The 24,060-nt window shown below is 40.4% G+C and overlaps 1 protein-coding gene across 3 annotated transcripts in view; it reads right to left on the reverse strand.

Annotated features, from left to right (window-relative positions):
- GNG2 (G protein subunit gamma 2) overlaps positions 1 to 24,060 on the reverse strand; it is a 129,457-nt gene that overhangs the window by 1,919 nt on the left and 103,478 nt on the right. For all 3 annotated transcript variants that reach the window (XM_068964398.1, XM_068964401.1, XM_068964399.1), the window contains one exon: positions 18,070 to 18,183. In XM_068964398.1, the coding sequence (XP_068820499.1) occupies positions 18,070 to 18,156 (87 nt within the window). In that variant the 5' untranslated portion in view covers positions 18,157 to 18,183. The remainder of the gene's footprint in view (positions 1 to 18,069; positions 18,184 to 24,060) is intronic.

Genomic DNA, 24,060 nt, shown 5'->3' on the forward strand with positions numbered 1-24,060 from the left:
ACTTGGGTGTCCATGCTGCCTGGGTTCAAGTCAAGCAAAATACTCATCCTCAAAAGCTACTGTTTCCTCATCTGTGAAGAAGGGAGTTGATGATCTTGACCTCATAGGGTTGCTACAAGCAGGTCTGGGGTTAGGGAGAGGTGAGTGAGGCACTGAAGCAGGCATTCATGGTCAGGGTCAAGCAAGCATCAACCTTGTGTTTGTCCAGGCATCTCCTTAAACTCTGTGCCCCGGGCAGGTTGCTTCCTTCCCTCATCCCAGTCCCAGCCCTGGCTGCAAGGGCTTATGAGGTGAACCACATACATCACTTAGTGCCTACAACACTATAAGCTTTTCACACAGGCTATCCATTATTATCACTCTGTAGTTGTGTCTCTCTGCTTCAGAAATTGAGCTAGGGATGCCTAAAGCCATGTTGATTTGTTTTTAACAAATACATGAGGAGGTATTATATATGTACTCATGTAACTTTATATATATGATAATATTATATGTAATTTATTACACATATTTTATGTGTTACTTCAACCAAGCATCACACGCTTTAAGGAATTCCCCTGGGAGGCTGGTCAGTGATCTCAGTGATGCTGTCATTTCTCGTAACATTTCTGTAGCTCCTTGTTGAATGTCTTCTGGAGTACCTTTCTTTGATGAGCTTTGACAGTGGCAAACTTTCACTACTGCAGGGGAATTGAATATGAGGAAATAAATTACAAGTCATTTGTAACTGCATCTTGGGCCTAGGTGGATGATGATCTACCCGGAGAATGCCATCTGGGGTCAAAACCATAAAGTCAAGAGTCAGTCTCTTACAAGACGTAATACACTTACTCTAGAAATCAACACAAACATTTCCCCACATCAGTGTACTACTACAACAGCAACTCAGAGTGACTACTGGGAGACAGTCCTCTCTAAGAGTGGAGAGACAGGATTATTTCTGAAAAGATCCATTGCCCCTCCTACATGTAGGTTATACATACCCAACAAAGGCATCAGACTTGCTCAATGAGACATAAGCAGAAGTGATATGAGTCACTTTGGGGCAGAGACTTCAAGAACTAATGCATAGTTTGCCATCAAAGTCTTAAACACAACTGATTTTTGTATGTTGATTTTTTCATTCTGCTACTGAGTTCATTTATTAGTTCTAACAGGTTGTTTTTTTTTTTCTTTTTTGAGGGGGTGACATTATTAGGATTTCTCTATATAAGATCATCATCTGCAAACAGAGACAATTTTACTTTTTTGGTTTTAGTTTCAATACCTTTTATTTATTTTTTCCTTCCTGGTTATTCTGGCTAGGAACTCCAGTACTATGCTAAATACAGTCATGAGAGTGGGTAACCTTGTCTTGCTTCTGATCTTACAAGAAAAACTTTTAATCTTTTACCATTGAGTATGATGTCAACTGTGGGCTTGATATATATGGACTTTATTATGTTGAGGTGCATTCCTTCTATATTCAATTTATTGATAGTTATTAACAGGAAAGGATGTTGTATTTTGTTAAATTTTCTCTAATGAGATGCTCATGTTTATTTTTCATTCTATTAATGTAATGTAGCACATAATGTGCTGTTGAGTTTGGTTTGCTAATATTTTTGTTGAGAATTTTAGCATTCATATTCATCAGAGATATAAGCTTACAGTTTTCTTATAGTGTCCTTACGTGGCTTTCGTATCAGGGTAATGCTGACCTTGTAAAATTAATTTGGAAGTGTTCTCTCCTCTTCAGTTATTTGGAAGAGTTTTAGAAGAATTGGCATTAATTTTTCAAATGTTTGGTAGAATTCGCCAGGAAAGTCGTCTAGTCTTGAGATTTTCTTTGGTGAGAATTTTCAATTACTGATTCAATCTCCTTACTGGTAATTGGTCTGTTCAGATTTTCTATTTCTTTTTCAATGATTCAGTCTTGGTAAGTTACATGTTTCTAGAAACTTATCCATGTCTTTTAGATTATCCAATTTGTTGCATTTAATGATTCATAGTAGAATCTTATGATCCTTTGTATTTCTGTGATATCAGTTATAATGTCTCTTCTTTCATTTCCAGTTTTACTTATTTGAGTTTTCTTTTTTTTTTTCCCTTAGTCTAGCCAAAGGTTTGTGAATTTTGTTAAATTTTCCAAAAAAATAGCTCTTAGCTTTGCTGACTTTTGTCCTTCTGGTCTTTATTTCATTTATTTCTGCTTTGATCTTTGTTTTTGCTTCCTTTCATGAACTTTGTGCTTAAAATTGGTTAGTAGTTACTTGAGGTATAAAGTTAGGTTGTTTGACACCTTTAAAAATTTATCACTATAAACTTCCCTCTTAGAACTGGTTTTTGCTGCATCCCATATGTTTTCATATGTTGTGTTTCCTTTTTTTTAAAAAAATTTGTTTCTGGGTAACTTTTAACTTTTTATTTCTTCTTTGATCCATTGGCTGGTTGTTTACAACTGTGTTTTAAAATTTCTGCACGTTGGTGAACTTTCCAGCTTTATTCCTGTTACTGATTTTTAGTTTCATACAGTTGTGATTGGAAAAGATTCTTGGTATGATTTCAGCCTTCTTAAATTTGCCAAGACTTGTTTTATGATCTGTCATTTGACCTATCCAAGAGAATGTTCTGTGTGCACTTAAGAAGAATGTATATTCTGAAGCTGTTGGATGCAATGTCCTATATATGTTTTAGGTTCACTTGGTCTAAAGTAGAGTTCAACATTTCCTTATTGATTTTCTGTCTGGATGATCTTCCCATCGTTGAAAGTAAGGTAGTAAAGTTTCCAACTACGATTGTATTATCTGTTTCTCTGTTTAGTTCTGTTAATATGTGCTTAATGTATTTAGGCACTCTGACTTTAGATGCATATATATTTATAATTGTTGGGTCCTTTTAGTAAATTGACCTATACATCATTATATAATAAACTTCTTTGTCTTTGTTATAAGTTTTGGCTTAAATCCTCACTGTTTAATAGGCATTACATTGATTATTAAAGTATTTTTATTGTGTTTCTATTTTGTTACAGACATTAAGTTTTCTCTACTGATCTGTTATCCTCCTTTTATAGATTAAAAATTTAGGCTTAACACATTGCAGGAGTGGTTCAGTGTCATACAGCAAAGTATGCTGCAGAAAAAGAATTTGAACATTAATGTACAGCCATTAAGCCACAGCCATCTATATACAAACAACTCAAACAGCCTTCTACATACAAACTACTCAAATGCAGGGCTAGTTCCAAAGGTCAATTGAAATTCTTTGTGCATCTTTTTGAAATGCTATTATGACAGAATGAAAGGAAACAGCCTGTTCTTGTCTTAGCTCCTCTAAATGAAAGCAAAGAACAGACTTTTAGAATCTCAATTACTTTTATTGTTTTGGTTTTTTAATTGTTTGAGTCATAGTCATTATTATGCAAGCAGCAGAGACTAGACAATAGTAATGTCTAAAACTTCCTTGTTAACAAGAGATACAGCAGTGTCCCTACTCATTTGCAATGCTCACATACAAATGTGCAGCAGGAATTTTCAGTCTTTTTATGGTACAGAAAGCACTATATGGGGCAAAATTTAACATATTATTGACAGAGGAATTTTTGCAGAAGCTAATGCCTGTGGCTGGTGATTTGTTATGTAAGGGAATACGGAAACATCTCTGGTCTATAACATTTGGATAACAAGAGAGGAATTAATATGTCTCTGGTTAATAATGTGTTAACAGCTTAGAGTTGCTCAGATCTTGTATTTGAAAACTTGATTCTGAACAATTTCATTCTGAAACTATATTATGTGTTCTATCATGTTTCCTCAACTAGATTGCAATCTCCTGTGGGTGACGGTCCAATACAATGTCAGAATCCTAGCGGTAATTAGAACAATGGCTAATATTTATCTGCCCTTGATACATGTTACTTTACACACAGTATTTTATTTAATCCTTAAAATAACACTATAGGTCACAAGCTATTATTATTATCCTCATTTTTAATATGTGAAGCTGAGGTTTCATTAGGTAAGTGTTCGCCCTAGTTTATAGCTCGTGAGTACCAGAGTCTTGGGTCTTAGTGTTCTTGACTTGATTTTTAGGAATGCTCTTTCTTTCTAATTCTTAATATTATCCTTTATCCTTTACCTTTCAATGAGTTACAGCAATAGCCTGCCTGGCAAATCTTCTGGCTTTTTAACCATCCCTGCTAACATTTCTCATGAGATTCTTTCACATTTCGCATTCCGAGGCCTAGTTCTTCCATGAAGATTTCCTCAATAGCTTTAGGTAACCTCTCTCTTTTCTGTTCTGTTGATTGTTCCTACTAAAATATCTTAAATTTTAGAGATGATCAAGACGCAGAGTAGGTGGACCTGGAACTTATCTCCCACCACAGACACATCAAAAATACATCTATATGTGGCACTGAAAACTAACTGGAAACTGGCAAAGTCTCCTATACAACCAAGGCTGAAAGAAAGATCTACACAGGATTGGGTAGGAAGGGAAGAGAAGCAATCAGGTCAGGACCTGTGGCTCAGGCAGGGGACTCAGAAGAAAAGGGAGATTACAGGGGTAGAGATCCTCCCTGGGCAATAAATGGTTCAAGCTACATATTACAGGCACGAGTCCTGAGGTCTGGCCCAGTGAAGACCAGCTCCCTTGACTGACTGGATGACTGGGAGGACTAATATGAGGGCTGTGGGAAGCCCAGACTCTGTCTACTCGGGAGGAATGCATGTACGCACTCACTTTCTCCTGAAGCAGAGTGGAGAGGGCTGATTGAAATTGCACTGGTGGCTGGTTGGTTTCCCATGACTGCCCCAGAGCACCCCAGCTTGAGCTGAGTGAATGTTCCCACCCTGCTTAATTCATGTCATAACTCTACGCTGGAGTGAGCGCTGCATGACATAGAGAACTCTGCTCTAAGACGCAGAGGGGGTTCTGACCAGAAGCGCTGTGTGAGCAGGGCGGGGGCAGCCATTACTGGCACTCTCACAGGCAGTGCATCAGAAGCAGCCTTGAACTGAGGCTGTACCACAGCAGCTTGCACCCTGACAGACGCTGAGAGCCCAAATGGGCCCCTCTTGCTCCAGCACTGCTCCTAAGGGTGCTGGTGCTGGGATAGGGGAGAGTTCACACTTCAAGGGAATAGAACCCGCTTGGACCCAACCCTTAGAGCGTCTGCTCCAGCAACTTGGGACCTGCCTGCACCCCCATTAGGGCAGTAACAGCCACTGAGCAGGCAGGAAGCCCTGGCTTCCCTCTCGCCCTGGTCTTATCCCTTTCACCTCCAACCCTACCCTCCTACCAAGGTGACAGCTGCCAGCACACCCTGAGGAAAGATGAGACTTGTGTTCGTGCCAAATCCAGCTCTCCTACCAAAGCCATTGAGTACATGCACACTGTACAGGGATGCTCCCATAAAAACATCTCAGCTTTGTCCCTATTGTCACCTCTTCTGCAAATGCCTTAGTCCAAGCCTCCATCTTCTTTTCCACAATTACTGAAATAACCTCTTAACTAAACATTTCCAAGGGATCTTTTATAGACTGAATGTTTGTGTCTCCTCCCCACACCCCTAATTCATGTTGAAATCTAATTCCCAATGTGGTGGTGTTTGGAGGTGGGGCCTTTGGTGGGTGATTAGGTCATGAGGGGCTTCCCTGGTAGCTCAGCTGGTAAAGAATCCACCTGCAATGCAGGAGACCCCGGTTCACTTTCAATTCCTGAGTTGGGAAGATCCCCTGGAGAAGGGATAGGCTACCCATTTCAATACTCTGGCCTGGAGAATTCCATGGACAGAGGAACCTGGCAGGCTACAGTCCATGGGGTTACAAAGAGTCGGACACAACTGAACGACTTTCATTTTCATTTTTAGGTCATGAGAGTAGAGCCCTCATGAATGGAATTAGTGCTCTTATAAAAAGAGACCCCAGAGAACTCCCTTGCCCCTTTACCCATGTGAGATCATAGAGAGAAGATGGTCTTCTATGAACCAGGAAACAGGCTCCTACTAGATGTCACATCTATGGTACCTTGATCTTGGACTTCTAGCCTCCAGAACTATGAGGAATAAATTACTGTTGTTCATAAGCCACCTAGTTTATGGCATTCTTTTATAGTCGCTCAAATGGACTAAGACGGGCTTGATGAACTGAATTCAGGGTGTGGTCTGTGAAGTTCAAAGATAAAAAAAAAATGATATTGTTATTTTCACCAATCTCAAATGGAAATCTAACATTTCTTTCCATTATAGATGTAGACAATACAAGTAGCATTAACAGTTTCTGTGATTTAGTCATCAATAAAAATCAGATATTTTCCATCATATTAGTTAGTATAGATATATCAACATTTTATGTTCTTTCATTTTGTAAGTACATACCCATTCTTATATAACCTAATCAGTTAATAAAGAAGTATCTATGTTTAACTGTATCACAAAAGTTTTCCTAAAAATATTCTGACGAACTATATTTTAGTATAATTCATTTCCTTTGTAATTTAAAAACATTATTCTGAGAGGAGACCATATGCTTCAGCAGACAGCCAAACAAGCTTAGGGGCACAAAAATTTTAAGAATCTCAACTGTATATAACTTCTCTTTTACAACTGTGCCAGGAGTAGTATTCTCCATACTGCAGCTAGAAAAATAGTTTTAAATATAAATTGGCTCATATCACTCCCTATTTAAAACTTTCAAGAGCTTCTCATTGTAGTTTGTAGAAAGCCAAGACATCACAAAAACAGCCTGTGGGTCCTGCCTACTTTTGCCATCTCTCCAATTTCACGTTGTAGCGTTTTCCCCTCCCATACCGGTCTCCTCTAATTCTGTGAAAGCTCCAAGTTCTTTTCTGCCTCGAAGCTTCACACATACAAGTCCCTGGAACCATCTCCTCACCAGGCTGGCTCCTCCTCTCTCTTCAGAAGTCAGTTGAAATATTGCCTCTTTGCAGAGTTTTGACTGATTATCTTATCCAATAATGATGAAGTCATCACTTTCCTCACCTATTCTGTCTCCTCACTCTTTTCCTTCATGGAAAAACACTTATCACAATTTATAATTACAACTCTTGCTTGTTTATTTGATGTTTGATATTTCCCTTCAGGCATTTGGCTCTTTGAATATAGGAATCATATCTATTTTATTCACCACTATGTCATCAGTGCCAGCACATAGGAAAGACTCAAATAATTGCTGAAAAAGTTCTCAAATATAATCTTAATCAACAAATACTCCATTCAAATAATATTTACTAAGTACCTAATATGCTAGTCACAGTTCTGGAAGGTTGAAATAATTAGGGAACAAAATAAAAATTCCCGTCCTTGCAGAACTAATGTAGTATTCTAGACTTCCCATTTTGACTATGATGGAGGAACAGGGACTAATTAAACCCTCCTGCTTTAACTTAAAAACTGAAAAAAAAAGAACAAATGTTTTTTAAAACATTAGACAGTAGGCAGCAGAGGACAGTTATCCCTGAGAGAAGGGAGGCAAGATAAGCCCCATGTCCCAGCTTACTGCTTGAAAAGATTTCTAGGCCACAGCACAGGGAGGGGCTACCCAAACAGATTTCAGAAACCTCCTTGAGTTGATGAGGGACTGACAGAGAAGAAAAACCTACACACACACACACACACACACACACACACACACACACACAGTCACTGGAGAGAGAGAGAGAGAGAGGGAGAAAGAGAGCAAGCACGCACTCTGGAGGCCTCCAGAGGATTCCTTTAGAGTCTTTGGCTGAATACTGATCAGCACATATGTGGGAGAAAACTACTTGAAACTATGAAATGAATTTCAGAAAGGATCAAGTGAAGTAGTCCCTGGTGATCACACAGGGCTGGAGTAGTTTGTGTCTCTGCTGGACAGAGTAGAAAGATCTCATACACATAGGGGATTGACGGGTCTTAGAAAGGGTATCCTCAGTAGTGGTGCCAAGTAGGCCTTGAGTAACGGCTGAGGTGGACCCACCTATCAACGTTTAAAAGAACAGATCAAAATTTTTCCGAGTTATTTAACTGGACCACAGAACAAAACATCCAAATATTTAAAGACTACAAAAACTTCCAGTATGCCACACACACAAAAAATTCACAAATTGTGGAATGTAATAAAAAAAATCCAGGCATACAAATAAAGGGAGAAAAACATATCCCATAATGAAGAAAAAATTAATACAAATTAATTAATCCAAAAATGAGAAAAAGATGCAGAATTGACATAAATGATAAAATAAATAGACAAGGATGCTGTTAAAATAGATATTGTAAATATTGTCTACATGACCAAGGAAATAGAGATAAGGAAAACATGATTAAAAGAGACATCAGTTCAGTTCAGTTCAGTTCAGTTCAGTTGCTCAGTCGTGTCCGACTCTTTGCAACCCCATGAATCGCAGCACGCCAGGCCTTCTTGTCCAAAACCAACTCCCGGAGTTCACTCAAACTCATGTCCATCGAGTTGGTGATGCCATCCAGCCATCTCATCCTCGGTCGTCCCCTTCTCCTCCTGCCCCCAATCCCTCCCAGCATCAGAGTCTTTTCCAATGAGTCAACTCTTCACATGAGGTGGCCAAAGTACTGGAGTTTCAGCTTTAGCATCACTCCTTCCAAAGAACACCCAGGACTGATCTCCTCTAGGATGGACTGGTTGGATCTCCTTGCAGTCCAAGGGACTCTCAAGAGTCTTCTCCAACACAGTTCAAAAGCATCAATTCTTCAGCGCTCAGCTTTCTTCACAGTCCAACTCTCACATCCATACATGACCATTGGAAAAACCATAGCCTTGACTAGACGGACCTTTGTTGGCAAAGTAATGTCTCTGCTTTTGAATATGCTATCTAGGTGGAAGATACTAAAAAGGCCTAAATCAAATTTTTAGAGATAAAAAGCACACTGGATGGAATTAGCACCAATTAGACACTGCAGAAGAAAAGATTAATAATGAACTTGAAGACAATAACAGGAACTCTCCAAAGTGAAGCATGGTGAGAAAACAGACTGAAAACAAACTGAGATCACTGAGCTAGGAGACAAGTTCAGGTAGCCTAATAATCATACAATTGGAGTCTATGGAGGAGAGGAGAAATATAGTGTGTGGAAGAAAGGAAAGAAAAAATAATTGAAGACATAATAACTGAAAATTTCCAAATTTGATAAAAACTATAAATCCACAGTTTCAAGTAACTCAATACCCAAATGAAGAACCATGAATCAAACTACACCAATGTACAGCATAATCAAATTGCTTATGTAGTACTTGAGTAGAAGGATGGAGAGAACAGAAAATAAAACATAATAAATAGCTATGGAGGATGTTAGATGACAGTCTGTTTTATAAGAAAATAAAAAGAACAGCAGGGTAAACTACCAAGAAAAAAATATCTTTATATGGAGAAACTTGGAAGACGCCACCTTAATCAAGTAATTAAAGTCAATACCACCAGTAAGTGACAATATGAAATCGTGTATCACTGACAGAAGGGAGCAGTGAGATGGATATCCCACCAGTTCTCTGATATTAATGTCAAATTTCTGTTACTTTAATTAAATCACAGAGAAACACCAGGCAAACCAAAATTGAGTGGCACTCTATAAATCTATATAATCTTTATAACTGTCCACGTCCTAAGAGTCTAAGGAACTGTGCCTGACAGGACAGCTAAATACAACCCATGATTCGGAACTGGGTGCTTTTGCTAAAAGGGACGTTATTGAGATTATCTGAAATACTTCAGTGGGGTCTGAGGAGTAGAAGGTGGTGATGTATAAATGTTAATTGTACATAATGATCATATTATGAATATGTAAAACAATGTTTTTACTTATAGGAAATGTTAAAGTATCCAGAGGTAACAGGCACCTGTTGACAACTCTTCTCAAATGGTTCAGGGGAAAACAAAATTCTTTGCATTGTACTTCAAACTCTTCTGTACCTTTGAGGTTACTTCCAGAGTAAAAATATTTTTTCTAAAGAAAAGAGAAATTAGAGATACTGAGTATGAACAACTTTCTCAAGAAGTTAAGCTTCAAAGCAGAGCAAACAAATGAGGTAGTTGCTAGAGGAGGAAACGAGGGGTTCAAGAGAAGAAATTTAAATTTCATTTAAGATGTACAAATCACACTATATTTGAATGATGATGGAAATGATGAAATAAAGAATCAAAACTGGTGATTCAGAATGAGCAGCAAACTGCTGGAGCATGTCTCTGATAAGGGAGATGAGATCTACTGTGTAATGAAGGAATGTGCTTTCGCTAAGAGCAAGCATAGCCCTAGATTGACAGCTGCTGAAACCCAGCTACCCAGGCACTTCACCCAACTGGACTGGGGCTGAGAATCAGTGAGAAAGGGAAGGAGGGCTCTAGGCAGTCCCAGTAAAAACCACCAGATTATAATCTTGGGCTCCGAAAAACAGGAATCTACTCTGGCAGACACCTTTACAGCTCTGAGTAGTATAAGTTGTCAGTAAGAATAAAAACCAGACCTGAGAATTTAAACTGTAAGTAAGGGTTAAGTAAGCTCCATCTTCATTACATCCTGAATCCTGAAACACACCTTAAAATTAACGCTGCAAAATGCTTGCAACCCACTGATGGGTCATCACTGCCTGTGCCCATGGACAACTGCCTATGTGTTAAGGGTATCAATCATTCAATCACTCCTTCAGTTGTGTGGCCTGCACTATTGGAGCCATTCAGGATTTACAGTTTCAAATTGACTCCTAAAAGGACTTCAAAGATCACACTGGGATGGAGCCTTAGAATGAGAAGTTATCCTGAACATTGCCTGTCACAAGCCTGGCAAGACAGCTGAAGGCAAAAGAAACTGTAACACCTGTGGGAAGAGATCATAAAATTTTCACGCTAGAGAGACTGACCTGCACTTGTTCAGAAAAATGTTTTTACTCAGGTCAAAAGCTGTTGGCTACAGTAAAGGCTTTATCATTCATTGAATTACCAATATGTAATTCAAGTAAGGGAAAATTGAAACATCTAGTTTGATCCTTAGTAAATGCAGAAGAAATGACTGTATTCTTTCCTGTGTCTTGGAATTATACTGAAAACACAAGAGTCGGTATGCTGAGCAACATTAGGAATGCCAGAAATGGAAAGCAGCATACCACCATGATGTCCTGTATCACCAAGGGGCCCACATCACTGCTGGTGGTCAAAGGTGAGTCTAAAGGATCTCTCCATTATGACCGTGGAAAGCACCCAGGATCAAACTTTGATTGTGATATTAGAGAAAGTAAAATTGTATGAATAAATACCTAGCATTTTAAATTTGTAAAATAAAGTATAAATATTCTAAATAATCTTGCCCTTCCTGTTTGTCCAAGGTGATATTAGATTGATGATGCACATCAATAGGATTTTTTTTAAAAAAGGAAATAATAGAATTAATTTCCAAAACAGTCATCAAGAAAAGTACATGGTATTTACTCAATTTAATTTATATTTTGAAGAAGGAAGAGCTTCCTCTGGCCTGAAAACTAGGTTATTCAGAAAAATTCATTTTCTAGGGATTTTGAATTATCAACGTTTAGCAGTACTGCCTCTATAGCTCCCACGTATAATGCACAAGGCTAAGAATATACTTGGTGCTTAACCAACATCTACTGAACTTTGAAAATTGTATCAACCCTCATAAAAATGAAGTTCTATGCTCAATTATTAATGTATGCCTGGATTCAATTTAAATTTTTTGTTCCACTTTCAGCAAATCAGATGAATTAAAATGGATATCTTTGAACACAGCCTTTTCCTCTATAAGTTCCAGACATACTATACCTATTTTGTTAACCCTGAAAATAGTCTCAGTGTGGCCTATATGTAAGGTTGAAACTTACTCTTCCTAATAAACTGAATGCAAGAATTTTAGGGAAGAGATGTTAAAACTTTTGATTCAAATGCTGGAGAAGTATTTGAAAAGTCCCAAACCTAGGATGTCTGTCCCCTCTCTAGAATGAAGCAGGATGTCTAACTGACTTGTGTCTCAGTACAACTTTACCTGAAGTTCAGTTCCAATGTATTATGAGTTGATTGTCAGAAAGATGATTTGATTACTAGAAACGTTTACATTTGGTTCAATAATTAAACAACTTTTTCAGCTTTGAAAATCAGTCTTTTTTTTTATGTTGAGCTGTTTTCAAAAAGAAAGGTATACTATAAATACTGGCTACTTATATTCATATACTTGACATAAAACAATTTACCTATTTTAAAATGATCAATTCTGCCCTACTTTTTCGCATTTTACTGAACTTTCTTCTATATGATGAGTTTTCTTTGGCCAGTGACATCATGCTTGGAATTTCCCAAACCATAAATGTAATTGGAAATGTCATCCAAAATACAGTTCCTAATGTCTTGTTATATGACACATTTAGTACATGAACTTAAAGCGAAAGAAAGTGAAGGTCGCTCAGTTGTGTCCGACACTTTGCGACCCCATGGACTGTAGCCCACCAGGCTCCTCCGTCCATGGGATTCTACAGGCAAGAATACTGGAGTGGGTTGCCATTTCCCTCTCCAGGGGATCTTCCCGACCCAGGGATTGAACCCGGGTCTCCCACACTGTAGGCAGACGCTTTACCCTCTGCGCCACCAGGGAAGCCCTGGTGAATGTAAAGCTATCCACTAAAAAAAAAATCTTTTCTCATTGCCTGCCTATCTCATCACCAAGAAGTAGACAATAAGGTCTTTGACGTTGAGGACTGTGTAATTTACCTGATGAAGGTAAAATTATTTAATAAACTGACTAATAAGTAGGATCAGAATAGAAGAGATTCATGAACAAGTGGGGATTTAAGCTGACCTGTCATAGAGGAGTAAGATTCAGATACTGTCCCAGTCCATTTGGGCTGCTCTAATAAAATGCCAAAACCAGGTGGATTGTAAACAACAGTTCTGCAGGCTGGAAAGTCTAAGATCAAGGTGCCGGCAGATTCAGTGTCTGTTGGGTCTCGATTCCTAGTTCATAGATGCCTATCTTCTTGTTGTAACCTCACAAAGTGGAAAGGGCAAGGGAGCTTGCTGAGCCTCTATATGGGCACTAATTCCATTCCTGAGGGCTCTGCCTGCATGACCCCTAATCACTTCCCAAAGGCCCCATCTCCAAATACTGCCACATTTGGGTGTTAGGATTTTAATGTATGAATATGGAAAGTGAAGTCGCTCAGTCGTGTCCGACTCTTTGCGACCCCATGGACACCAGGCTCCTCTGTCCATGGGATTTTCTAGGCAAAAGTACTGGAGTGGATTGCCATTTCCTTCTCTAGGGAACTTCCCGACCCAGGGATCAAACCCGGGTCTCCCACATTGTAGACAGACGCTTTACTGTCTGCGCCACCAGGGAAGTCATGAATATGAATATGGGGAGGGACACAAGCATTTAGTCTACAATAAATAGGAAAAGAATAGAAAAGGCCCTGATGCTGGGAAAGATTGCAGGTAGGAGGAAAAGGGGATGACAGAGGACAAGATGGTTGGATGACATCACTGACTCAACAGACATGAGTTTGAGCAAGCTCCAGGAGACGGTGAAGGACAGGGAAGCCTGGCATGCTGCAGTCCATGGGGTTGCAAAGAGTCGGGCATGCCTGAGCAATTGAACAACAACAAATAGGAAAAGAATAAGGGGAAGAGTGTTCTCACTGAGGGATTCAGAATAACCAGAGAGACGGTAATCTGCACAGCACATTCTCTAGACAGTGAAGAACGCCAGTTGGAAAGGTCTATTGCAACCATTTGGGAGAAATGAGAAATAGCTTTGGCATTTATATGTGAAGCCAATATAAGGAGCATCCAATTAGTTAAGAAGCAATCATTTCACCCATGCTCCTGGCCTTGGCTTTCTTTTGCACTTACATGTATATTATTCATGATGCCAACAATGCCATGCATTAAAGGGCTTCCTTTCAGCTTATGATGATTCTCACCCCTCCTTAACTACCCTTCCCATGCTTACGGGTGGGTGGGTTCCTAGGAGCCATGTTTGTGCAATGTGGGTAATTCAAGCGTTAGTTGATTGAAGCTGCAGATGGCTCATCCTTGGTAGAACAAATGTACCACTCTAGGAAGTGAGACTAAAAGGGATGACATGAGTCTACCTCTTTCTTCATGGAGCTGAAAGTGTGATGTGTGATCCTGGGAGTTGTGGGCAGCCATTTTGTGTCCTCCACATGCAACAGGCAGCTGAGAAATCTATTCCTCCCGGGAAAGGAAAGAGGCTGAGAGAAGCAGAGACATCCCAGAGCCCCCACAGTTCCTGCTGGCTTCTCAGTTCTGACTCCCCATGCTCACTCAGCTACATTTCTGCTCTCAGATTCTGAGACGCCTTGTATCTTTTATCATCAATGCCTTCTTTCTGCTTAAGCCAGCTTGGGTTAGGTTTCTATTATTAGAAACCCAGAGTCCTAATATAGTGATGAATAAATAGAGTCACTGAAGTCTTACTGTCCTTTGCTTTCACACGTGCTCTCTTGACTTGCGCTCTCAGGACAAGCTTTCTTTCACCAGCCTTTGCTCAACAGCAGCATATCTTGTTGTTTCATACATCTGAGTGTCACAGTCTCCAAAACCTCTCTCTGCCCCTTTCCCCAGTCCATCCCAGCTTTCTTTGGCTTCTCTTTCCTTTCTGTCCTTGAATGAAATGCTAACAAAGAAACACAGAGAGGCTGGGAGTATAATTTATATATGCCTGAGGCTTATGAACAGTTAATGGGTTCATTAGCCCAAATCTCCCAGGATCTGTGATACAAAGGTATAGGAAACAAGAAGGCTTAAAAAGGAATATGCTCTTCAGACCCTCTCATAGTAAGACTACTCTAGGCAGCCAAGGACATTCTGGAGGCCACAGAAGGGATAAGGCCACTCCTTGCGGAAGGGACCCTGGACACCCCCAGTGTCAGCTGTGCCCCCTTTTCCTTGCTCCCTATTGCCTCAGCTGCACTACGCCCTGCCAGAGGGACATCAAGCCACCGCAGCCTTTATAGCTTGAAGAGGCCACTGATGTGATTCGAAAAATCAGACCTGGGATCTTCAGAGAGAAGCTCCTTCTTGCTGACAGGATCATGCATGGAAAGTAGGTGGAGAAACCTGAACACTCAAAACCCTGAAAGGGACTCCGAAAAGCAGATAAACTAGTCCTAAACCAGTGGCAGTTTTATTCCAAGAGCTAAACTAAAAATAACCTGACACTTCACCATAGCATGCCTGCCTGGCTCTGATGTGCAGAACAAACGCTGAAATATAGGCAGCCGCTGTTATTTCCAACAATTTTGGGTCCAATGATGTCAAGAGGAATTGAGAGTTTTGAAAGTTACAATCAGCTAGGAAGGCAATCACTCACTGTTCAGTTTATTAGGCCAATGCTTTATGTCTCAAAGAGATACTGCTTTATTTGGTCTCTTCACAAGTAGTATATCAAGGTAATCAGGGTGAGGTATCGGCTTCATTCTGATGATACTTGGTAATTATGCTTTTTGGATGTCTTACTTGTATCAGTAATAGGTCTTGTTCATTTTTTTTTTGGTAACCCTTTATTAGACTAGGAGATCCTTGAAAGCAAGAATCATTTCTTTATCTTTATCCAGCTCTGTATCTCTAAGACCTAATAAGGCCTGGCAATTTAGAAAGCTCTCACCAAAATATGTATTGGATAAAGGAATAAATAACAGAAAAATAGCCAAAGTCCACTCTTATGATGAAGGTTTGGGAAAGCATCTTAAAGGATATAATGATTGAGTCTTCAAGGAGTCATGGGAGTTGGGAAAGCAGAAATGTAAAGAGGAGGAGACTGAATGTTCCAGTCACTTGAAATTCCCATCAAGGGAATTAAGAATGCTTCAATACGGCATGGGGGTGAGGGGAAGGAACTGAAGCTGAAAAGAGGGGCAGGGGCCAGAAGGACCTTACACACACTCTGCTGGAGAGTTTGAATTTCAAGTTCCAGGTGATAGGAGTCATGAAAAGATGTTCAATAGGAGAGGAACCTAATGAGCTTTTCTTGCAGCAAGTCTTTGCTTTGTGGTCCTCGGTAGCCACATGGACGGTAAGTGATGGTGGGGATGGACTAGGGTTGAGAAGGGATTGCAGAGGTCAGCTAAGTGCACTGTGCAGTCAGTAATTCAGGTGAGAGGTGATGATGGTCTGACCTACAGCTGAAAAGGTCTGTTTCTGAGCTGTTCCTCCCACTGTCAGCTTCTCATACCACTTACACCATTACATCCTGCTTCAGGACTTGGGCCTGGGGATGCTGAGTTGTACCAGAAAATGCCAACCATATTGGGGCTTGGCAAACACTTTCATCTTCACTGGGCCACCCCAAAAGGCAAAGTGGCATTTTCCAGAGGCCCACACACAGAACACCTCCCAGCAGGGAGAAAAAAAGAACTGAATGACTCTTTTTGGTGCCACAATCTTTGCGTGACCTCATTCCTCCCAGCAGGTACTATGCCCACTTGCCACATTGTACTTTTTTAAGAAAGGAAATAAAAAAGAACAGGTAAAGGGGAAAATGGAGAAGAGGAAGGTAGTGAAGGTGCAAAATAGATGTTAAGGACCCTTTATCACACTATAAATAAAGAAGAATTAAAGCAACTGCAAGAAAGAAGCTGTTTACATTTTGTGGCTCATTACCAGGATTCAAACTGTATAAAGGAAATTAAGGATAGATGGGAAAATGTCTAAGGTTATTTGCTCGGCTTACCTACAGAGGAAAATAAGCTCTCCCTTCAGACTCTAGCACAGATCTGATGGGAGTTATAAGGAGCAAACCTCTTCCCATGGAACCATGGTTCTCTACTTTAGCTATATATTAAAACTAACTGATAACATAAATAAAAAATTACTGTTGTCTGAATCATAGATTCTAATTTAACTGGTCTACACTGTGGTCTTAGAAATGGTTCTTTTTATAGAATTCCCTGGGTGATTTGAATGTACAGGTGGGCTGAGAATCACTCCTCTAGACCAGGGTTCAGCAAAGTTTTTCTCTAAAAGGCCAGAGAGCAAAAGTTTTAGGCTTTCTGAGCTAAGTGTTGCAACTATTGCAACTATTCTACTCTGCTGTTATAGCATCAAAGAAGCCACAGACAAGATGTAAATGAGTGTATGGGGCTGTGTGCTAATAAAGCTTTACTGACAAAAACAGACAGTGGGCTGGATTTGGCTCATGAGCCATAATTTATTGACCCTTGCTCTAGAAGCACATTCCAAAGGAGGGCTGGATTGTTCAGGTTCCTAAGGCAGGTATGGACAAATTTTCCAGTTTAAAAAAGGCATTTGGAAAAATGTTCTAACTTTAATAAAATGAAATACACTGCTGAGTTCTATGTCATAAAATGCTCAGGTCTTCTGAGGAAGTGAAGCTTTGATAGTTGACAAAAATTTACTACCTGCGGTAGCTATCTATGTGGGTTAATTTACATTGAAAATCTGCCAACAAAAGGTTTCTATTAAAAGTCCTGGCTCAATATGTTAGATCCAACTTAAGGCAAAGCTATCAGGTTAGATCTGGGGAGTGAAAGAAAGAAATAAGTAGATTACTAACTTCCATGAAACCTTTATGCTGTTTGACTTCTCAGGGAGACCATGTGTGGTTTTTGTGTTCTGAAGAAAAAAATCTAAGAGTATAAAAGAGAAAAAAAGTAAAAATAAAAATGGTGGATAGAAGGGCTAGACCTGAAGATAGACACTAAAAATTAGAACATACATCAGGATAGAAAAAATTAAACCCGAGCGAGAAGGATTTCTTTACGAGGTCAGAGAAGTGAACTGGTCGATTGCTATGTTTTGTGGCTTCTCCAAATCCTTTGGCTAGAATTCAGCCATGAGCCTATGTTCTGCTTTGAAGTTTACTCAGCGAACTAGCTTTAATTTATACCATCATTTTATTCTGGAAAATTCCAGAGAGGGCAAAGGCACATTAGAAAATGAACTTTTGCCTAACTATTACGTTTCTCTCCCACCATCTCTGGTTTCATCACTCTCCATAGAAGAGTAGTCAAATGACACCTGGCTACAAGCCATACTCCTGACAAGGCCAGCTGAGCCTGTGGGTGACGCCATCCTCACCTTTATCCTATCGATGTTGGCTTCCATCTTCAGCTGTTCTACCAGTTTCCTGGCTTGTGCTATGCTGGCGGTGTTGTTGCTGGCCATTGGAATGCTGGGTGGGTTTCAGATACACTAGGAAAGAAAACAAAGAGGGAAAATACATCAGAGAAATCACCAGCTGCCAAATGTGTGGGTTCACCGTAACTGGGAGATCCCAAAAGAACGACTGCAGTCAGGCCAGGCTTCTGCAGCCGTCTACATCCCCAATCCAGCACTGTGTCTGAGGGGCAGGGAGACCAGAGAGACGAGGATTGCTTTTCCTCCTCCCTCTCTCTCCCCCTTTCATTCTTTCCTCAGGGGGGATCATTAAATCAGCTAAGACAAACTGCCACAGGAAGAAAGCAAGTTATCAAATTTATCTTAATTTATGAAATTTATTATAGAAGGGGACGACAGAGGATGGGATGGTTGGATGGCATCACCGACTCAATGGACATGAGTTTGAGCAAGCTCCCAGAGTTGGTGATGGACAGGGAAGCCTGGTGTGCTGCAGTCCATGAGGTTGCAAAGAGTCTGACACAACTGAGCGACTGAACTGAACTGAATTTATGAAATAAGTTTATGAAATAAATTCAAAATGGTAAGAGTGACCATATGCATAATTACTGTTGTTATTTATTGGGTACTGCTATTGTTAGATATTGCTTTAGAGAGTGGAGTTCTATGCCTATGTAGATGGTGAGATGGGTTCTTTGTCTCTGGCTCTGCCAGACCTCTTTCCTTCCTTGCCCCCCACCCTCTTCAAATCCTATCCCAATTTCATTTCTCTTCTAATTATTTCTTGACCCCTCCCATCTCACTTTATTCTTGCCGTTCACCTCAGAAAGTATCCTATTTTATTTTCAGTGCCCACTTCCCGCATGTTGTGATCAGGTCTTCCTCCATGTCAAGGTGCCATATGCTATTTCTGGATTGTCTGTGTAAATGTGCCCTTTAGGTCACTGAAGCAATGTCTGAGAGCTGCAATTTAACTAGAGTGCATGACCCCATAAATGAGAAGCATTAAACACTGCTTTAGTCAACACCAATTGAGTCTTGTTCGGAAGATATTATATTAAAAACCACGACTTCCACTAGCTTCGGGGAATATTTTTATCTAGGGATAAAGTAGGCTCAAGCTACAATTTCAAAATGGAAAGAAGACACATAGAAAACCTATAGAAAGAAAAATAATCCATAATAAATTCAGTACATAGGTTTTTACATATTCACGAAAATCAGGAAACAATTTTTATTTAATTACCAAAAAAGCAAAAGTCTACGAATTATTTTCTTTGGTTTTTATTTCTTGATATCTAGTTCTTCAAGACAACAGAAATAATTAGACAGAACTCTCTGTGGACAAAGAGGTCCCTGCATAGAGAATGTTATTTTACAAAGAATACTGCAAATGCCAACCCAACAGCGCACAGTATAAATTGATAGTTAACTGTTTCAGGGGCTTCCCTAGTGGCCCAGATGGTAAAGAGCTGCCTGCAATGCAGGAGACCTGGGTTTGATGCCTGGGTCAGGAAGATCCCCTGGTGAAGGGAATGGCAACCCACTCCAGTATTCTTGCCTGGAGAATTCCATGGACAGAGGAGACTGGTGGGCTACAGTCCATGGGGTCCCAAAGAGATGAACATGACTGAGTGACTAACACTTTTAACTGTTCTCTCAATTTATTTTCAAAGGGCTTTGAGACAATAAAATGGGAAGGAAGGCTGAAAGAATTTTGAGGCCAGGAAGATCTCTGAACTCTAGGTTCAAATGCTTGAAGATCAAGGGAGGGATATTGCATATAAAAACAAACAAACAAAAGGGAGGCCTTAACAACAACAATGATTTCATCAGCATGGTTGGGGATGGAATCATTTAAATATAATTTAACCCACAGGTAAATTATACGCCCCAAATCAAACGAACATCTTACAGCCTCGTAAAACTTCACAGGGCCAAGCAAAAGAAAGTGAAAGTCACTCTGTTGTGTCCAAGTCTTTGTGATCCCATGGACTATACAGTTCATGGAATTTTCCAGGCCAGAATACTGGAGTGGGTAGCCTTTCCCTTCTCCAGGGAATCTTCCCAACCCAGGGATCGAACCCACTTATCCAGTAGCATAGTGTAACTCTTCCATTCATCCAAAGATGGAAGGAGCCACAATCTATAGGATCATGGAAACTGCTCGATGGGAAGTTAATATTTCCTCCAAATTAGAATTTATCACACTAGGATACAGACTATCACAGAATTTCCATATCCTCATTGGCTCTGAGGGAGCTATGAGAGACTGGTCAGCTATGATGCTGGCTTTCAATCTAAACCAGATCACACAGTAACTTGTGGCAGAGACCACAAGTCTCTGGAAGTCTCTGGTATTGGAAGAGCTTGCTTCCAATACCACTTTTCCTTGTCTTCATCAGTGATAAAAAAATTTTTTTTTCCTATTTAACAAAGACCACAAGAACCCTGAATTTTAGTTGAGTATATTTTGCTGAAAAATACACTCCCAGGTTCCCTTGCAGCTTGATATGGTTATTTGACCATGTTATGGCGACTGAGACATAAGCAGAAGTGTCCTTGAAGGAAAGGGATGTGCTCTTTGCCTCCCCTTCCTCTTGCTGCTGGGCTAGAAGGTAGTCATGTTCAGCACAGGGTTCCACCTTGAACATATGGCCTAACACTCCAGGATGAGCAGTAAGGGATGGTCCTCACTGATACTGTAGAGCTACTATGTCAGCTGTGAACTGGCTGCCGTCTACGTGAACAGAAATAAGCACCTATCTTGTTTACACCACTATTATTAAGGGTTTCTCTGCTGTTAGCTGACAGATCTGCCATTAACTGATTAAATGATCCATTATTTTCATTTGAGTATCCAGGAAAAGTCTATGTCCTAATGCCTGTTTATTTTCCCTGGAAAAGGCATAGCTGTCCTTAGGAGGCTGAGAGGGAAAGCATGTGAGTTTTCTATTGCTGCTGTAACATATTACTGTAAATTTAGTATTACTAGCTTAAAGAATATAAATTTATTATCTTACAGTTATGGAGGGTAGAAGCCTGAAATAGGTCCCACTAACCTAAAATCAAGATATTGGCAGATATTCCTTCTGGAGGTCTAAGGAAAAATGTTTCCTTTCCTTTTCTAGCTTCTCAAGATTGCTGACACTCCTTGACTCTTAGCATTTTTCTTCATTTTCAAAACCAACAAAAGTGAGTTGACTCCTTTTGATTCTTTATCACTCTGAGCTCTTCTGTAGTCCCCTCCCTTTTTGACTCTCCTCGGCCTCCTTCCACTTTTAAGAACCACTGTAACCACACTGGGTCTACTCTGATAATACAAGATAATCTCCTTATCGTTAGGTCAGCTGATTAGCAACCTTAATTCCATTTGAACCTCAAATCCCCTTTGACATGTAACACAACAATCTGCAGGTTCCAGGTACAGGGACATAGACATTTTGGGGGGCCTTTATTCTATCTACCATGGAAGGAGACCTCTGTGCAAGGAGAGTTGAAAAGTGGGAAGGTGGAGTGTGGAGACAGGAAAAGAAGAGGGATGAGACAGGACACAAGTCTAGAAATGCAGGGGAAAGAATACATAAAACCTAAATGGTCTTGCCTGGAGAATCCCAGGCATGGGGGAGCCTGGTGGGCTGCTGTCTATGAGGTCGCACAGAGTCGGAAACGACTGAAGTGACTTAGCAGCAGTAGCAGCAGCAAATGGTCTTGAAACCATTTACCTCAGACTGGGACTTGAACCCATGTGCCAGGATTTGAACCTAGCCAAAACCTAGTTTGGGACTCAAACCCACATGGCCAGAACTCAAATCCAGCTAAAACCCTGCTTGGGACCTGAACTCATGATCTTTTAATTAGAACACACTTACCTGATGTCTGAACTTACTGAGGCTCAGGTTCTTTATGTTTCAGAGCAGAAGGAATTCAGTGAGAGGCAAAGTGACAGGCAAGAAGCAGATTTACTAATAATATAGGATGCTTGTAAGAGATGCCAGTGGGCAGGCAAGGGAGCTCTGCCCAGAGGACTGAGTGGGTTACAGTTTATAATGAAAAAGGGTCGTTCCCCCTTTTTCAAGTAACATAGATGCAGACATAAGGCATACATCACTAGCTCCTCCTTCATATTAGGCAGGAAAGTGCCTGACCCTATGAGGTCAGGGGCTTCCCAGGGGGTGCCAACGGTAAAGAACCTGCCTGCCAATGCAGGCAGGAGACAAGAGATGCAGGTTCCATCCCCGGGTCAGGAAGATCCCCCTGGATGAGGGCGCGCCAACCCACTTCAGTATTCTTGTCTGGAGAATCCCATGGACAGAGGGAACCAGGCAGGCTACAGTTCTGCTGCTGCTAAGTTGCTTCGGTCATGTCTGCTTCAGTATATAGGGTTGCAAAGAATCACACGACTGAAGTGACTGAGCATGCATGCACTATGAGGTCTAGAATTATGGTATGCAGGAAGGGTGGTAACATTTTTCTTCCATCTAATGGCCTGGGGCATATATTGTGGTTTTGCTCATGGTTTTATACTTAAGGAAGTCTGCTTCGTTGAACAATGTTCCAATAGGTTTTTCAAGCGATCATTAACTTACAGTGGCCTCCTAAGGTTTCCTAGGTTTCCTTCTCTATCTATAGTCTCCTACCAGGATTTCTACAACTACCTGTATAACTATGCTATTCTATCCCTATCAGTCTTAAGAAAAAAAGGAGACAAAGGGTTTGGTTTGTGCTTCTAGTTTTAGAAAGATCCTGTATATTTTTGTTTTACCATACGACCCCTCCAAAATCTAGGGCCACTTTTAGAATCACTTAGTGTATTTTCTTCTTTTTCACCTTTAGCTGCTTTCCCACAAAAGCAATGAAGAAATCCCCCTCGCAAAAACTGAAAGAACTATAGAGTCCTAGACCAGTGTTCCAAAGAAGTATGTAATATTGAGATTTATAAGAAATATATTTGGTCTTTGATCTGTTCTTTGCTCAGAGCTCCTAAAACCCTTGTAATCTCCTACGGTAATAGGAGTAAAGGTCTTTTGTTATGTTAATGAGGTGACTTTTGGAAAGCTCTTAAGCAACCTGGGGGTGGCAGTGGGGGGGTGGGGGGGAGGCTGTTTGCCAGGAGAACCAACCATGTAATTAGAGGGTTGGAACTTTCAGTACCTACCCCCTCCCCTTCAACTTCTTGGAAGGGAGAGAGGTTGGAGGTTGAATAAATAGCCAGTGGCCAATGATTTAATTAATTGTGACTATATAAAGGAGTCTCCATAAAGACTCAAAAGGACACGGTGTGGAGAGCTTCCTGGTTGATGAATTCCTGACGATCCTGGAAGAGCGGTCTACCTAGAGAGGGTACTGGAGCTCTGCACGTTGTCCCCACTTCTCGCCCTTTCATCTGGCTGTTTCTGAGTTACATTCTTTTATAATCAACTGGTAACCTAGTATATAAAATGTTTCTCTGAGTTCTGTAATAGTAAATTAATCAAATCCAAGAACTTTATATTTTCAAATATTTTGTTAAAGATTTTTGCATCAATCTTCATGAGATTATTGCTCTCTTCAGCTTTTCTTTTTCTTTATTCCTTCTTTATTTCTCCCTCTCTCTCTCCTTTTTTATCCTTCTACCTCTCCTTAGCTTTGGTGTCAGGATAATGCTGTTGCTGCTGCTAAGTCAGTTTAGTCTTGTCCGACTCTGTGCGACCCCATAGATGGCAGCCTACCAGGCTCCCTCATCCCTAGGATTTTCCAGGCAAGAACACTAGAGTGGGTTGCCATTTCCTTCTCCAATGCATGAAAGTGAAAAGTGAAAGTGAAGTCGCTCAGTCGTGTCTGACTCCTAGCGACCCCATGGACTGCAGCCTACCAGGCTCCTCCGTCCATGGGATTTGCCAGGCAAGAGTACTGGAGTGGGTTGCCATTTCCTTCTCCAATGCTTGTGTATGCCAAATATTTGATAGAAAC

This window comes from Capricornis sumatraensis, chromosome 2 (genome assembly GCF_032405125.1).
Source record: "Capricornis sumatraensis isolate serow.1 chromosome 2, serow.2, whole genome shotgun sequence".
Classification (NCBI taxonomy): Eukaryota; Metazoa; Chordata; class Mammalia; order Artiodactyla; family Bovidae; genus Capricornis; species Capricornis sumatraensis.